Source organism: Podarcis vaucheri (assembly GCF_965113315.1).
Source record: "Podarcis vaucheri genome assembly, chromosome: 10".
Classification (NCBI taxonomy): domain Eukaryota; kingdom Metazoa; phylum Chordata; class Lepidosauria; order Squamata; family Lacertidae; genus Podarcis; species Podarcis vaucheri.
The window spans coordinates 42,831,250-42,849,646 of record NC_138748.1 but is presented as its reverse complement, the minus strand read 5'-3'; the positions used below and the strand labels follow the sequence as shown (position 1 = coordinate 42,849,646).

General features: G+C 41.2%; 1 protein-coding gene across 15 annotated transcripts in view; it reads right to left on the bottom strand.

Moving 5' to 3' along the window:
* Window positions 1-18,397, bottom strand: part of TCF20 (transcription factor 20) — a 198,012-nt gene that overhangs the window by 30,122 nt on the left and 149,493 nt on the right. For 12 of the 15 annotated variants that reach the window (XM_082239968.1, XM_082239979.1, XM_082239980.1 and 9 more), the window contains 3 exons: window positions 8,994-9,087; window positions 4,555-4,604; window positions 1,875-2,002 (listed from right to left, as the gene is read on the bottom strand). In XM_082239968.1, coding sequence (XP_082096094.1) covers window positions 1,919-2,002; window positions 4,555-4,604; window positions 8,994-9,087 — 228 coding nt within the window. In that variant the 3' untranslated portion in view covers window positions 1,875-1,918. The remainder of the gene's footprint in view (window positions 1-1,874; window positions 2,003-4,554; window positions 4,605-8,993; window positions 9,088-18,397) is intronic. The other 3 variants (XM_082239973.1, XM_082239974.1, XM_082239972.1) reach the window with 2 other exon arrangements.

Here is an 18,397-nt window from a genome sequence, read left to right as displayed (position 1 = left end):
CAGTCACCTGGCTAGAAGCAAACACAAGGATTTCAAGCAATGCTTAAAAACAAAGGAAAAAACAAACAATGATGTGCGCAAATAATTTCTAAATGGTGAGAAAGAAGTGGCATGGATGAAACAAGGTCACAGTTCCAACTTATACATGTACCGTCTTGCATGTAAGCAAAATAAGGTGGGCAGAACTTGTTCAAACTCACAAAATATTCGTGAATAGGTAAGGGAGAAAGAAAGACCAATAAATACCAATAAGAGACAGGGACTTCAGCAAACCACCTAACTCATCAGTATTTTATAAAGTGTGCATTCCCATTCTGTAATGATAAAGATACTAATGATGGCATAGTTCCAGTACACTGAAGATATCTCCATTATTCTGTGAACAATCCCTGTGAAAGCCATCCTAACTGAGCCACCTATTAAGGAAAATCTCAATTCATAAAGCTAAATTTGTTCATATAGGATTGTCTATTGCATGCACTTACAGCTAAATAAATGTTCATGCCCCAATTCAAACATGACAAGACACAATGAAATAGTAATCAGAGAATGAATGTTCAATGCTAATTTTCAACAAGCTCCCTGTGGTGTAAATTGCTTTTTAAAACTCTATGAGGAAAACCTCTGCCCTATTTTTAGATTTAGATTACCATTTTTTGTGTGTCTTTTGGAAGAACTCATTGAGTGTTAGCATCTTGGTTTCACTGTCTACAAAATGTGGACAACAGGCTAGCATTATCTAAACACCCACATCCACAAGAACTAAAAACATACCAAGATATGAAAATATAACAATATTATGGTAGGAGTGATTTCAATATGATACCGGTAAAAAAACTATCTTGAGATGAAAAACTCATTCTATGTGGATGAGCCTTGCAACTCAGCATTCAAGCTGGTTGTCTGTGGGGAATAACAATGGTCTCCAGGAGAGAGGTGCATTCCCACTGCCATGGGGGCAGAGCTGAGCAGAGATGGACTGTTATAGTAACTGCATATGCATATGCATACATACACCCTCGTTCTAGCTTTAAAGAGCGACTGGCTTACTGGCTTCATTATGACAAACGAAGCAGCATTATAGTAGAGGCCTTGTCCTGGGCTTGGACAGGTATTTGCAATACCCTCACAGCATGAAGAGGTGGGGGAGATAGTGGTAACAACATGGCAGAGGGGGAAAGAAACAGAGTAACACAGTTGAAAAAAGCAAGGAAGCCAGGCAGATGCACTCTCTCCCTCTCACACACACAATAGTCACATGTAAGTCTGTTCCAGGCTTCCTGTGGATTTCTCAGCCAAAAGGATAGAAGGATCAGCCCTGGAACTTCATCCCAGTGTATATCTGGCATGGACTGGGAGGGCAAAGAAAAACCATCATTAGACTATCTGAGTCTGTGTTCCTCAGTGTTCTGATTGCTTCTGCTGAGCTCAGAAAGACAGCTCTCCTCTCTCTCTCTCTCTCTCTCTCTCTCTCGGCTTTTTCTAGAACACTGAAAGTATGTTATGCTTATGATCCTATGCAGAGCTAATCACTGCCTTTTCTTCTAGGCTGTCAGGCAGGCAACTGATCTTGACTTACTGGAGCTCAGAAAATGGGAATCTAAGTGAAATATGAGAGTTACCCATCAAATGATGATATATAAAACACCCAAGCTTCTGTGTTTACATAAATAGACAAACAGGTGACACATGGGAAGTCCATTAGGATACAGCAGAAAAGGGCTTCTCCCCAGTTCTGCCCTTCATTGGTGAAGTGGCGAGCTTAGTATCAAAATACAAGTAAACAGGAGTCAAAGTTAAAATCTCTGCATAGCAATATCACCACCTATTTCTCCCTCGGGCTGGAGAGAAAGTGGCAACTTCCCTCAACTCACCTGTGCTTGCTTTTATTTTCATTCCCACGAACACACTTCCCCCCTCACCCCCGCTCCGACTGCTCTGTGCTGAGGCTGCCTTTCACCATCTTGTTCTGCAAGGAGGGAAGAGAGCAAGGGAGGAGGGGCTAATGTCCAGTATGCCAAGAAGAAGGTGTGGGGGAAAGAGAAGATAAAAGGGGTGAGGCAGATGAGAAGGAAGATGGAACATGTGGAGAATGAAAGAGAAAGGAGCATCAGTACGAGAACCAAACACAGATCTTTCAGACAGGATTTCTGCATGACAGCAGAAGGGGAGGAATTGGGAGGAAAGAAATAAGCAGTTTAGCAAGAAAGTTGAGCTGTGCTCCATAATCACAAAGCTTTCCAGCTGAGCAACAAGGTTTTTACAGCTTCTTCCTTAAGTGTTCTGAAAGGACATTTTGTGAAAGATTTTTGCTCCCTGGTGTCAGGTGTTTTTAACCATTGATCAGAAATGTCAGCCTTAACCTTTTTTTTCACCTTGTGGATGTTGAAACAGATTATATCTGGTTTTCATTATCTTAACTAAAAGAATCAACTTACAACAGAAAAGAGGTGTTAATACTACAAAACAAGTAACATATCTAGAAGTACTCTCCTTTCCAAATTAAAAGCGTTACTTCTTGCTATATCTCAATTAATTCTAAAACAACCACTTTTTAATACAGGGGTCACTCCATAGAGAGCAGAAGTCTTTGTCTTCCATTGAAACACAACACAGTTTCTAAACAATGTTGCACATATTCCAGAATCGCAGAAAAATAGCAAAAATAGATATACTGTGGTCAGTACCTTGAGAGTCACATACTTAATTTTATTTTTAGTAAAACATCTCCTAGGCTTTATGGTTATGCAGATCAACTTGAACAGTGTGTGCACCCACAATGCCTGGTGGATTCTCCAATGTTAAAAAGACTATACAGGAGATTGGGGGATGAGGTTTCAGGACCCTGAATAATTGGGTTAGAGCCCCATACTAGGCAAATGATTTCTGCACTGCAGGATGTTGGACTAGATGACTCTTGTGGTCCCTTCCAACTCTACAATTCTGCAATTTGCCCAGCACATAAAAAATACATACAGGTTGCAGAATTTGGTTTCTCATGGCACACTTTTGCTTTTAAACTTATCTGAAAAATTTAGAAATGAGGAAATAATATTTATTCATTCCAAAATGGTTCCTGGACCCATTTATCAGTACCATATAGACAAGGCAAACATGGTTCACAGAAAGCTCAATGCAATTCTACACAGCATATGCCCAACTTCTGATACGCAAAAGAACATTTGGATCAGAGGAGTGACTGTCAGTGACATATTTATAAAGGGAAGAGCCATATCCTGTTGTTTGTTTGGTATTCCTATTTTATGGTATTGTGATACTGTATTGTTCTTAACCTGCATTGTGGTTCTTACCAGTTTTATAAGCTGCTCATGGATTCATGAATCAAAAGGCAGAGTATAAATATTAGAACACATATATGCAACAACAACAAAAGGCTTTAATTACTAAAATCAACAATTTGGTGGCTGAATGCTCATTTCTCACATAAATTAGCAATGATGCCTCTGTTTGTTTATGTTGGTATTCTCTCCTGAACTCTGGTAATTTTTGCTCCTTAAAGACTAATCTTGTTCTATAATAATCAATTTGGTACATTTAGTCAGCAAAAACATGGGGGTTTTTTGGCAAGCGGTCAACACTATCCAATATAACCTAAATATCTGTGAAGACATAATATGATGTGCAGTTTTTATTCAGTTATCTGAGGTTTGGCTATTTCCAGAAGTCTTAATCCAACATGACCTGTGAACTTGAAAATATCTGTATTTCTAATATAACTATTTAACAAAGCAGCCTTCTACTTTGGCAAATTAAGTTTACGCTCAAAGAATTTTATAGCTTTCTTTCACAGAGACAGATGGCTGATCTTCAGATAGCTCCACATTCCTTGTTCTGTACTGTTTATGAATAGAGAACAAGGGGGGGGGGGTATCTCAAATACACCTTTACACACCATAAAGCATCATTCAACAAGCAGAGGCTCAACCATGTCTGCATGTTATAAATTATCATCCAACTTTATATTGTCTACTTATATACAGAAAAGTACATTATGGTTATTTTACAAATTGGTGCTTTAACAATATACCCAGAGGTTGAACAAGTAGACAAGAATTAGCTGGCCAGCTGTGTCCAGCACAGCAAATAATGCCGACCCATCTCCAAGAGATCAATTGATGAAAGGAATTTTCCAATCAGCTTTCCATCCATTTCAAAACTTCATTTTCTCAGACTATTTGCAGACAACCACTTTTAACAGAACATTCGCAGAATAGCTACAGCCAAAGAAAAACACTCAGTACAAAAGCTATGCACTGAAGGTATCTTTCATAGAATGAACAGAATCCAGATTAAAATTAACTAATTCCACAGAATAAAGAAAATATGAAGACTCATATTTTCTGACCATGCCATCCCACAGGAAATGGAAACACACACACACACACACACACACACACACACACACACACACACACACTATAGAGATGCCAAAGAGTATATTTAGAAAGCATTGCCCAGACACAAAATGTCTAAAAATAAACTATGATGAGACCTATGTAGCAAATGGCAGCAAACTGATAACAACTTTATTACCTTGTGCTTGGGGCACCTCACTGAGAAATTCTCTTCGTTTAGTAAACAATCTAAAAGAGAAGAAAACAAAAGGTAAAAAATATTCTGCAAATAGCCACCAACTCCAAACCCAGCATGAAGTGATTTTAAACCATACTGCTAACAAAAGTGTATGTCTGCTTCTTTATCTCCAATTATAGATCATTTTTTCGAAATATGAAAAAGGTGCTCACAGTGTAGTAACCACTAATGTCTGAAGGAGAGATGGGTGCCTGCAAGCACACTGTAATCATGTACTCAAAAGCCTTAGCAAACTCACATTCCTAGGGATACAGTGGAACCTCGGGTTGCGAACGTGATCCATGCAGGAGGCACATTCGCAACCCGCAGCGCCGCGTCTGCGATTCGGCGCTTCTGCGGAAAGCATGATTTAGCGCTTCTGCGCATGCGCGAGCAACGAAACCTGGAAGTAACCCATTCCAGTACTTCCAGGTGCGGCACGGTGCACAACCCGAAAATGCGTAACCTGAAGCATCTGTAACCCAAGGTACCACTGTATGCCTACTTATCTCCCCTTGTAACATGAAGTTGTTCAGCTAAAGAACGTGCTACAAACACTTTTTTCAAAATTCTTAAGTCAATACAGAGGCTCTTTAACAGATTGATTCCATGCTCACCAATAAATTTTGATTAAATAACTACTTGTTTAGGGGCATTCTTCCTCGGGGTGTACTTTCAGTTCAAGCTTCAGACATGTAATCCTGCTGCACCTTACATTCTTTTAACTATCTTTTTTTAGGGGGAGGGTGTCAAATTTCAGCTGCTTCGTCAAGATAGTATGTTTTCAGAAAACCATTAATGGATCCAGTCCCCACAATTCCTTACAACCTCCAAGTGACTCCCATGGTGGTAAATAAAAGCATGCTAATTTGAAATAATCTTAAATATGTGCTATAACCATATCCTCCTCCTGCTGCAATCTGCAGGAAAAGTTGTAACAGTCAGCATGAGACTAACAAGGACAAAACTCTTCTCTCTCTGATTCTGGCTCAGTTTCCTTTGCTGCAAGGGGTATGTCAGTGTTCCACATTGCAAGCTCTGAGCCGCGTAAAAAGAAGCTTAAAGAAGGCTAAAACAATTCTGTGTAGTTCTCTAAGACAAGCATTTATCCCAGCTGCAATTCAAAGCATATGGGCCACATTCATACATAACATGAAAACACTGTTTATTGCAGCCCTCCAAATGTTTTAGACTCCCAATTCCCAATTCAGTTCCAAACAGCAGGGAAGGCTGGTTTACGATGGCATGTACACACTGGTAAAATCCCAAGCAAGCCCTGGTCTCATGTTCCCCCCACTCCTCTTCCTACACGGCATGAAGACATTCGCTTTTGCTTTCAATGAATCTTGGGCTGGTGGTATTCTCAGGAACAGGGACTGCGGTTTATAATATACTCTAGTGGAGAGCTTTCCAAAGTTTTCAAGTTGGTGACACACTTTTTAGAAATGCATCATTTTGCGACACAGTAATTCAGTTTAACCAAAGGTTAAACTAACCCCTCCCAGCCCCAGGAAGAGGGCAGGGAGTGTTTGTGCAACACACCGACACACTGCAGCCGACAAACTAACGTGTCGCGACATACAGTTTGGAAAGCTCTGCTCATGAGTTTCTCATGAAGTTGGCTTGTTACTGTATATTCCAGGGTAATGTTGTTTACACTTCAGTCTGAAGAGAATTGTTCTTATAAGGACGGCATCAAAAAATGATGCCAAATGTTTTGTTAAGCAATCTCTCCTCTCACCAGATCAATCTTACTGACGCCATCTCTTCCTCAAAAAAAAATTTTACAGGCTTTTTGTGATTGCCATGAAGGTCCAATTAGAAGCAAATGTTGGTTTGAAGTAAGCATGTCTGGCTCTCCACACAAGTCAAACTGATTCACCCAATAACAAACAAGCAGTGAATAGATATCAGCATGTTTAGTAGCCACCTCCCTGGAAAAAAAGTTTAAACTGTTCTTGACTCAAGATAATGAATTCCTTACTGAGAACAAGAGCAATATCTACTTTCTAACAGCAAAAATATTTGTTTTGAAAAATTTCAGGATAGAAGCAGAAAACAAAGTCACACTAACTGAGTAATAGACTTGCATATGCCAATTTCTCAAATAAAATTTCTAAAATAGTATATTCACAAAATAGTTGTACAGTAATCAGAAGCATTCCAAATTGCTTTCTATTCAGCATATAATTCATTTTTCTGTTTACAAAATAAACTATAATTCAATTCTTAAGAAAGTATATTAGTATAAAAATAATTCATCAGCTTTTAGCAAAGATATTACTATACGATGCTTTAATGTCCACTTCATTGTTATCATTCATTCATTTATTTCAACGTATTTATACCCTGCTCTTCAGTCAAGAAGGGTCACATAATTGCTTACAGATCAGTAAAAACAATATGGTCTCTATCTACAAGTTTACAATCTAAGAAGACGTGATATAAAAGGAAAAAGTAATGGTGATGGAAGATAAAATAAGCAAATTTAGGTACCATTTTTTTCTATTACAAAGTTATTATAAGGGTCAGCTCTTTGGTCACTGAGAAACAGTCTGGTAACCAGACTTTCCTAGAAGTGGCTTTAATGTAGGTAGAGGCTGTTGAGGGTGGAGTTTTGGCTTTCTGGGATGTAGCTGGAATTTGCTGGTTTCTTGTTACTCTGCCTTTGGCAAGAATCACAGGGTCCCAGCTGATACCATCATCCATAGATTCTGCTGCTCTTCCTCATAGAGAGTTGGTTCCAAAAGTTATTTTTGTTGAGGGTGGGGGCAACCTAGCTGGTGAAAACAATGGTGAGAGGAGGTGCTGCTGCTTCTCTATTTCACAGGGCATATAAAATGGATGACCACTGTTGGAGTGGGAGGCTAGGCCCAGTTTGGCTGGTGAGAGCAGAAGCATGTGGAACTGACAGAGCCTCACTCTCGGCTGCTGCTTCTCTTCCTGCAAGGCAGGTAGACCTCAATATTCCAAACTCCATTAATATTCTAAACTCCAGACAACAAAGGAAAACATACATACATACATACATAAATAAATAAATAAATAAATAAATAAATAAATAAATAAATAAGTGTGTGTTGTCAAGAAGCAAAGATCCCACACATTTTCTTCATACTTTGTTGCTACTGACTAATTTTGACTCATTGTGACAGGAACCAAGCAAGTTTAAAAAATAAAAACAAAACAAAACAACCTTCAGGGGGGTGGAGAAGAAAAACAGGAAGGAGAGGGGCTTGGTAAATTTTCCAGCAGTTAGTGGTGGGAGGGGTACCATTCTTACATCCTTGCACAGAATTAATTCATCTTCAAAATTTTGTTTTGTTTTTTAAAGAACCAAGTACAGCATTTATACTGCAGGAAGACATACAAATCTCATTCACAATGTTTCATCTCAGTTTTTAATTACGCAGATCCACAGCATCCTGTGGATCTGGATAAGTTACATACTGTACGTTTGACCATACTAACCAGCAACTACTAATATCTGTACTCTTCTTTAATTTTCCCACTCTTATGTCAGAGGCAGTCGACAGTAGTAAGACTATTCCTGTCTATGTTACGGAAAGTTAAGAGAGGTCAAAAAGATAAGGCTGACTCAGCAGATTTCAATGTCTTTCTTGGAAGGTAGTTTTATTTAGTCATGTCGGGATTATAGACAGTAGCAACTCCATGTTGTTGAAATACCAGTATGGGAAGCAGGCACCAGTCTCATATGCTCCACAAAATCCAAAGAAAAAGCTCCAACGCATGCATATCCAAAAGTATCTAGAATTACAGCTGACTCATATGAGAGGCACACTATACAAGGATATGCTAACACAAAAGATTCTTCAAGTAAGATTTTTATATGACAGTAATAAGAATGTAACACACAAGCATGTTGTTACAGCAAATGCTCTGAAGTGCTTTGCAGCTCAACAATAGCTATCCTCTCTGGTTCCAACTCCATTCACTGGTCTGCCATTTTAGTCTCTTGCCAATCTCTGGCACTCCAAATGTCTTATGATTACATCTAATTATACTAATAGAGGAAGCAGGTACTATAATTCAATTCACTCCTTCAAATGAGGAAAGGCAGAAACCACACAAATCATGATCCTTTCTGTTCTACTTTTAGCATACTTTGGCAGAAGTCCTAATTATTTTCCAAGAGGAAACAGGTTTTAAACTCTGCATTAGTAAATATTTGTCTTGTGGTTGACACTTGTAAACATAAATTCTGGTATTTGAAGCAAATTCTTTTTCCATAATTTGTTGTGATTTATTATATAATGGTGCCGCATTCAGTTCTCACAGGTTACTTTTAAGTGGTAAGTGATTTTCACGATGCCTCTCCTATAAAGTGTTCTAGATCAAACCAGTGAACAGTCATTCCAAAATCATTTCCTTGTTCTTACCTGCATCAATGGCACACGGATAATGATATCGGAAAGAGCAGCCTTTGTTGTAGCAGCCTAGGGTGGCTCCTGGCTCCTGGCAATGAGAACATTTCTGAAAGAAATGGAAAGATAGAACACTAACTTGTATACAAACTTTTGATTTTACCCCGTCCCTTTGTTTCCATCACATAAAAATTAATCTGCTTCTGTACTTCTAACAGCTGTATACAAAAATAAATTATGTAAGTGAATCTTGTGCCACTGCTTTACAGACACCCAAACACACAGCTACAAAAGGCTTCATTTGCTTAATTCTTTTGTCTAGGATTATTTAATAAAATTGACACCACACTTTTCCAACTACTGGTATAAAATGAACAAGAGCAATATCAGAAACTGTGTCAACCTTACTCAGTTGTCCACAGCTCACAGCTTCTCCTATTCCCAAGCCCTATAGCCTAACACCCTCTATGCCTAAAAGTTTTCAACTGGGCATTATTTAATAATATTTGTAAATACTGCAAACACATGGATGATTATTTATTCTGACACACTATCTTCTCACAATACTGTTTATGTGCTTGTTTACCTAGCACTTTATTTGCCTCATCCAGGGGCACCAACTTGCATAAAATATTGGGGGGGGGGGGGTAGGTAAGGCCCCGCCCCGATCCTATGCACCTTAGGCTTGGCAGCCTCTCTAATCACAAGACACAGCACACACAGTCCATTTACCTCCTTTGGCATCAGTCCCTGCCCCCAAGCCTGGCAACAGAGTGGCGGTAGGCAGGAGAGGGAGTGTAGCTGGGGAACGTGTGAGCCAGTGCCAGGCAGCAGCTGTGTTCCTCTGATGCACTTTCACAATGAAGGTTCAATGCCCATTAACTTGCCCCCTCAAATGTTTTATTGGGGGAGCGGGAGTGACCTGGGCTCCTAGTATTTGGTGTCCTTGTCCTCATCCCTTGCTCACATTATTGTAAGAACAACTACATCTCTACGCCCATTAGCGGGTTTCCGGTTCCGATCTGCCTTAAAGGAGGCAGCCCCCACAACATTGCAGGGATTGAAGGTGGGGAAAAACAAGAGTGGTAGAGGGTAAATCATTCTTGGAAATTCCTCCCAGGAAAGGGAGGAACAGGCTTCACTCGCAGTCCGTCTCGGTACCTGGCTCTCACTCCAGCATGGAAAGCAGAGGGCAGGAAGGCACTGAGTGTGAAAGCACTTCATCTGGTGAAAACCCTCCCACGTCCCCATTAAGAAGCAGAGGTTCTTCTGCTAATTGGATTTTTAATTGGCTTTGAAGTCAGGCACGCTCTGAGAGAAGATGTTTCATCAGAACTGCAGAATTATCCAGCTGCATTGATCTGAGATTTGGAACTGAGAAAGAGATTTTATTCGGTGTGGGCGGTAGATAGCGGAGAGGGGAGCCTCCAGTTTCCTGTTTACTTTGAGTTTCTTTATTAATGATTCGGCAACCCTCTCCAGACATAAAATTTTAAAGATACAAAATGAAGTTGGATTGCAGTATGAAATAAAACTAGTGATTAAAAGAACAGTTAGCTGTGTGTGGTTTAAAGAGATGGGGACAGCTCTAATACTGGAATTGATTATCTTGGAAAATTAGAGTGGATACCATCTCTAACCCCCCCCCCCCGCCTTAAAAACAACAGAGAAGAGATACAACTTAAGTGGACTTTGGCCAATATACAGTCGTAAAGAGGAAAGGAATTTAGAGCCATGGACGAGGGAGGCATGGAGACTCTGATGGTCATTAATTGAAATGAAAGTACTCCAAGATCCCCTGCAGCGGAAGCTGGATCCCTCTTTCTTGGGCTGTGAAAATTTCTAGACGTTGATTGAGTAGTGAGAAAGAGTGGACTGTTGGAGTATGTTATTGTCCGGAAACACCAAGCAAGATGAAAGCACGATGGGAGGGAACTAATGAGATATTTTGAGAATTCCCCAGGAATAGCCCCATCCCAGTTATGCTGAGAGACAACAGCAATTGGAGGAATTTCAAGAATGGGACAGCAGATAAAGGCTAAGGACTTTATAATTGGACATATTCAGACTGACACATGCAGAGAAAAGGAAAATAATAAGATCACCTCGTTTGAAATCCTATGGAAAGTTAGATAAGGTATTAACATGAATAGTAATCTCTAAAAATGCAGCTGTTATCTTAAGGATTAATATACCAACTGAAATGTAATTAGATGTTAATAAAAATATGAACTGCAGCAATACAAGAACTGGATAAAAAACACTGATCAAGGAGCGTGGGAAACCACTTGGATTAAATTGGAAAAATTTGGAAATAATTGGAATTATCTTGATATTAATTGAAATCTGTATAACTGGCAAAACTGTGGTAATATTGGGTAAATATTGGAAAATTAATAAAAATTCATTATAAAAAAGTCAATTAGAACAGGAGTGGGAAAGCTTTTTCAGCCTGAGGGCCCTCCACTCTCAATACACAGTTATTTAAACATTGCCTCTACTTCTCTCCCCCCCCCCCCCGCAACCCAATTTCTGGTTTTGAAAAAAGATCCCGTTCATATGGATAGGAGCTTTTTTCTGAGCCTGTTTGCCACAGAGGGTGTTTACAATTTTCAGGGGTGCTGACACTTGGGGAAGGCTAACCCTTCTCTCCCCAGCTGTCACTTCCAAAAATCACTCCCCCAGTGCAGCAATTAGCCTCAGGAATAAAAGTCCCATTTGCGTGATTACTAGGATTACCCTCAACCACCTACACAAATGTACTTTCTACTGAACTATAGCTCCACCGACTGTGCCCGGCAGAACTCATCTGCTACTGCTGCCAGCTTCCCTGCTGTCAAACAAGTCTCCAATCTGACAGATGCTGCTGCTTTCCAGTCTACGAGCACCATAATAGCTCCAGCTTCTCCACCTCCCGGGACCTGAAGCCATCTGCTTCTTTCAAGAATGAATAGGGCACAAAGCTCCACAATCTTGGCAAAAAGAAAAGAAACATTTCCAGAAATGAAGCGACCTAACCCTTGCCTTATATCAGAGATTTTGACATTTAATTTCCAAGCACCACAACTTAAGAGTGACAACTATCTTCGACTTCCTCCCACCTGGTAGCTTGTGCATTGCACTAACTTCTTTCATCAATCCTGGCAACCGGGATAGACTTTTTTTTAAAGTATTTGCTTTCGTAACAAAAACAAAACAATATGTAAAACATAAACAAATAACTAATGTATAGTAAAATGCACTGGTTGTATCTATGTTATTCTCTAAAACACTTGTTCTTCCCTTATGACTGGAATTATCTCTTTTTTTGTTTACAGTCATCCACAGTGTGTATGGCCAGTAGTTGCCAGTTACCTTTTATCCCGTATTGGTCTCTACAGCTACAGCAGGCGCTATAACCTTCCAACAGTTTGACTTCACCCCAAAAGGCACTCCTGAGACAGATAGATGCCGACAACAACATGCAGTATTAGAAACTCAGATATTTACGTGAATCGCCAAATGGCACCTTTAACCTAGGTTACAGTCATCGCAACGGAATGTCTAGGAGTCTTTTTTGTGGTGGAATTCGTTATTATTAAATTCAGCGTTATCATTATTCATTTCTATGCCACTTTATGTTTTAAAGAAAAAAAATCTTGAAGTTGTTTACAACACATCAAAACATGAAATAAAACAACCCAGAATAAAACAAATTCAAGTTTCAAGGAAAGTATTTCAGATCCTTCTCTAAGTAACATTTTGCTTTCCCCATATTTATTTATCTGCTTAATTTGTATAGTTGGCCCCTGCATATGAAAACAGGTACATGACTGTCTGCAGTCTCTCCATCAGTGCAATGGTTTTTATTTTAAATCTTTTTTTGAAATTAAATGTGAGGAAACTGGATTTTTTATTATTATTATTATTATTATTATTATTATTATTATTATTATTTGGAAACTACTAAACTGGGGGTGAGGAACCTTCCAGAAATTGTTGGTCTCAAACTCCTATTAATCCCAACCAGCATGGCCAATAGTCTAGGGGCCAAAGGTTTTGATCCCTATACAACAACTGTAGCAAACACTGTAGCCTGCCAGCCCTATTCAAAGTTTTGCAAAGCAAGAAACATTGTGCCACAATCAGAATGTATGACAGCAACAGGTGAGCTACAGTTTCATGGCTCTAAAATGTTCTGCCCTAAATGAGCCATAATCAAACAGCATTATGTGGTACAAAGAGAGTCTCACAAGGCTGACTATGAACAGCAAGCACAACAGGTACCAACTTTCAATACATCCTGACAAGTAACTTGAGGAAAGTTCTTCCTCTTCAAACTACAGTGGTGCCTCGCAAGACGAAAATAATCCGTTCTGCGAGTCTCTTTGCCTAGCGGTTTTTTCGTCTTGCGAAGCAACCCTATTAGCGGCTTAGCGCTATTAGCGGTTTAGCGGCTATTAAAGGCTTAGCAGCTAAAAGGCTATTAGCGGCTTAGCAGCTTAGAAAAAGGGGGGAGCAAAAAAAATCGCAAGATTCGCAAGATGTTTTCGTCTTGCGAAGCAAGCCCATAGGGAAATTTGTCTTGCAAAGCACATCGAAAAACGGGAAACCCTTTCGTCTAGCGGGTTTTCTGTCTTGCGGGGCACCACTGTACCTACATCTGATCCAAAAACCAAAATATGGAGTAAGGGATCACAATGGGTTGATAGCAGATACCTAGACACCATCATATTAGGGAGCAGCGACAGAAACAAAAAATTAGGCAGATACCCATTTATTCATTCAATATTTATCCCATCCTTCCTCCTGAAGGAACCCAGGACATTGTTGATCCAAACAAGTTAAATATATACTGTATGTGTGTGTTGTATTTTATTTATTATATTTATCCAGAGATAAGTATCATAAAGCAACACAGCATAAAAAACATTAATATTGTGTTTATAAAAGGGCAAATCGTAACCTTCCCCTAAAGATGAGCACTAAAAAGTAAAGCAACAACCCATAACTCACTAACCTCCCAAGTAAAAATCAAAGGTCTGAGTAAATAGATCTAGCTTGGCACCAACAAGCAAGCAATGATGGTGTCAGGCATGCTTCCCTGGGAAGAGCATTCTACAAATGAGAAGCCACCACTGAGATGGCCTGTTCTCATCCTGCCACCCTCCACACATCCCTCAGAGAAGGCACACAGATCCAGGTCTGATTAGGTTCATATAGGAATAGGTATGGAGGTCCGGAGATACAAAAGGCCTTACATATCAAACCCAGCATTTTAAACTGAGCCCATAAGTCTAAAAGAATTGACAGGCTAAAAATGTAATTCTCCCTTTTACACGATACCTGTCCTTTTGCTATAAAAAGGTAAAGGTACCCCTGCCCAAACGGGCCAGTCTTGACAGACTCTGGGGTTGTGCGCCCATCTCACTCAAGAGGCCGGGGGCCAGCACTGTCCGGAGACACTTCCGGGTCACGTGGCCAGCGTGACATCGCTGCTCTGGCGAGCCAGAGCCGCACACGGAAACGCCGTTTACCTTCCCGCTAGTAAGCGGTCCCTATTTATCTACTTGCACCCGAGGGTGCTTTCGAACTGCTAGGTTGGCAGGCGCTGGGACCGAACAACGGGAGCGCACCCCGCCGCGGGGATTCGAACCGCCAACCTTTCGATCGGCAAGCCCTAGGCGCTGAGGCTTTTACCCACAGCACCACCCGCGTCCCGTCCTTTTGCTATAGTAAGCAGTAAATTATGTTGTTTCCTAATTCTGCTGGATCTCTCAGCGGCGTTTGATACCATCAACCATAACATCCTTCTGGACCGTCTAGAGGGGCTGGGAGCTGGGGGCACTGTTATACAGTGGTTCCGCTCCTTCCTCCTGGGCCGTGTTCAGAAAGTGGTGGGGGGGATGAGTGTTCAGACCCCTGGGCTCTCACTTGTGGGGTGCCTCAGGGTTCTGTCCTCTCCCCCATGCTTTTCAACATCTACATGAAGCCGCTGGGAGAGATCATCAGGGGATTTGGGCTGGGTGTTCATCAAATCAGAACCAGTGAAGGCGGTGAAGGTCCTCTGTGAGTGCCTGGAGGCGGTTGGAGGTTGGATGGCGGCTAACAGATTGAGGTTGAATTCTGACAAGACAGAAGTACTGTTTTTGGGGGACAGGAGGCGGGCAGGTGTGGAGGATTCCCTGGTCCTGAATGGGGTAACTGTGCCCCTGAAGGACCAGGTGCGCAGCCTGGGAGTCATTTTGGACTCACAGCTGTCCATGGAGGCACAGGTCAAATCTGTGTCCAGGGCAGCTGTTTACCAGCTCCATCTGGTACGCAGGCTGAGACCCTATCTGCCTGTGGACTGCCTTGCCAGAGTGGTGCATGCTCTGGTTATCTCCCGCTTGGATTACTGCAATGCGCTCTACGTGGGGCTACCTTTGAAGGTGACCCGGAAACTACAACTAATCCAGAACGCGGCAGCTAGACTGGTGACTGGGAACGGCCGCAGAGACCACATAACACCGGTCTTGAAAGACCTACATTGGCTCCCAGTACGTTTCCGAGCACAATTCAAAGTGTTGGTGCTGACCTTTAAAGCCCTAAACGGCCTTGGTCCAGTATATCTGAAGGAGCGTCTCCACCCCCATCGTTCTACCCGGACACTGAGGTCCAGCACCGAGGGCCTTCTGGCGGTTCCCTCACTGTGAGAAGCCAAGTTACAGGGAACCAGGCAGAAGGCCTTCTCGGTAGTGACGCCCTCCCTGTGGAACACCCTCCCACCAGATGTCAAAGAGAACAACAACTACCAGGCTTTTAGAAGACATCTGAAGGCAGCCCTGTTTAGGGAAGCTTTTAATGTTTGATGTATTTTAATATTCTTTTGGAAGCCGCCCAGAGTGGCTGGGGAAGCCCAGCCAGATGGGCAGGGTATAAATAAATTATTATTACTATTATTATTATTATTATTATTATTATTATTATTATTAATATTATTAATACGGCATATGTAGCAGAATTTTTAAAAATATGCAGACAGGATGTACATAAACTATAAAGACCACAGAACCACTTTACACTAAATAAAAATATTGCCTTAGTATGCTCAGCACAGGTTACTAAGGGGTACTTCTAAATACTAATGTGGATAAAGAAAGAAAAACACTATGACATCACAATCAGCTGTCATTCTAATGTGATACATCTAGAGATGTGAAACAGATTAAAGGGCATACAAGTTGACAGGAAGAGGTCAGCAGAAGAAGTGGTAGACGAACTACACACTGAACAGACTGTTGCTTGCCCAGGCAACAGACTATCTGAACCATTTTTCACTGTGTACCTAGCTTCATGACCCCACAATACAGCAAGAATCAGAAACACTGAAGTGCAATGTAACAGCTTATCTAAGCTCAGCTTCACGGGTAAGGAAGGGTTTGATGATCCCAAACCAGTCTAATGTGTTGTTACATTGTTTATGTCTTTAACACTATGCTGAACTACACGTCTACTAAAAATGACTTGGTGAAGTCATTTTTTTCAACAATTTTTCAACATTACACAATACCACTGAGAAAGTACAGAGACATACAGATGCATTTCCACGAAGGACCTTTGTAATATTTGAGTTGTGATGCTCAAATATCTGGTTCGCGGCCTGAGGTACATTAAAGACGCCCCATGCAGTGACGCTAACAGCTGGCCAGGGCGCTATTTTAAGCAGCTGGCTTTTGGCAGAGGAAACTGGACACGGAGTTAACCAACTGTATAGAGCCCCTTTTTACGATTGGGCCTGAGCTGTGAGGGGGTGTAGAGGGGGAACATAACCCTGAGTGGGAGCCTAAACTGCAACCGTGACCGCCACCGGAACTGCAACCTCTTGGTGAGAGGAGATTATAGTGTGTAAAGAGCTTAAAGTGCCTGATGTTCCTGAAGTGTTGGAATTTCTTGAAGTTCCTGAAGTGCCGAGTGTAAGCTAATTAGGACTAAATTTGAATGTACTGGACAAAAGGTGGTGTAGGACAACCACGTGGTTAAGAGCCATCCTATACTCCCTTTGCCCTCCACCCTTCCGCCCCCTCCACCCTTCCTCCCCCTCCACCCTCCTCCTGGGTGCTGGGTGCTGGGTGCGGACACAGGCGAGGGTAGGTAAAGGATTTGGAGAGGACTGAGAGAAGTAAAAGAAAAGGTCAAGGCCCGGAGTGGGCTAATTGATGCTGTTGAACTGGTACCTTCCCCAGGGTTTCTTCAAAGAGCATACTGTGGAACTGCTGCCCTCCCGGGGTTTATATGTGTTTGTAGGTGTATAGGACTATAAGAAGAAATTAACGGTGAAGAAAGGGGGAGGGATACAAATAATGATGGGGAAGGAGGGGAAGGATTTAAAGAAAGTGGGCGGGACTCCAGGGGAAAGAAAGACATCGCGTCAAGAGGAGATTAAAGATCTAGATAGCTTATGGATTAAAATAAAGGAAGAATTCAAACAAAATGAAACATACATGGAAAATAAGCTAGGGGATATGCAAGACCTGATTGACAAAAAAATAGAGGAAGCAGTAGGAGAGCTCTCTTCCAAAATCCAAGACTTGTCAGTAAAATCTAAGATAATTGAGGAGTCCAATAAGAAACTACAGAAAGAAATGAGAGAACAGAAAAAGGAAACAGGGAGGATGAGGGAAGAGTTGGGTGAATTAAATAAAGCACAGGATAAGATCTGGGACAACCTCGCCATGGCCGACATGCGACAAAAGCAGCTTCACTTAAAATTTAGAGGTGTGGCAGAAGAAAGAAATGAGGATGTTAGAAAGAAAATGATTAAGGAGCTCTCTAAATGGCTGGGTTTGGAAGAAGAGGAGATAGCTTTAACGATAGATAACGCATTTAGAATGTCTAGACCACAGCACCTAAAAATTAATAAATTTTTGGGAGACTGTCTGGTGATATTCAACTCATTAGAAATGAGAAATCTAATTCTAAGGACGAGTTACCGTAACAAACTTAGAATCGAAGGCAGGCCCATTATCATCTATAAAGAGATTCCAATTAGATTATTAAGAAAAAGAGAGGGCTACAGACAAGTGGTTGCTGTCTTAAAGAGAAACGGAATACAATTTAGGTGGGAGTTCCCTGAGGGGATTACTTTCTTCTATAAAGATAAGAAATTTAAACTAACGGACATACAGGAAACAGAGAAGTTTTTGAGAAGATATGAAAAAGAACTGGGAAGGACAGAATATAGAGTACGAAATAAAGAAGAGCTGAAAGGGAATGGTCGGGAAAGGGAAGAGGAGAGGGAGGGGAGCGTGAAAGACCAAGGAGAGAGGGGGTTAAACTCAGGAGACGAAGATGAAGAAGCCGCAGTGGGAGAAGGGGCGGTTGAAGAGGAGGGGCTCCTAGGAAACAAAGGCGCCAGATTTTAACTCGAGGTTTGATTTGAGGTAAAGTAGTTGGAGAAC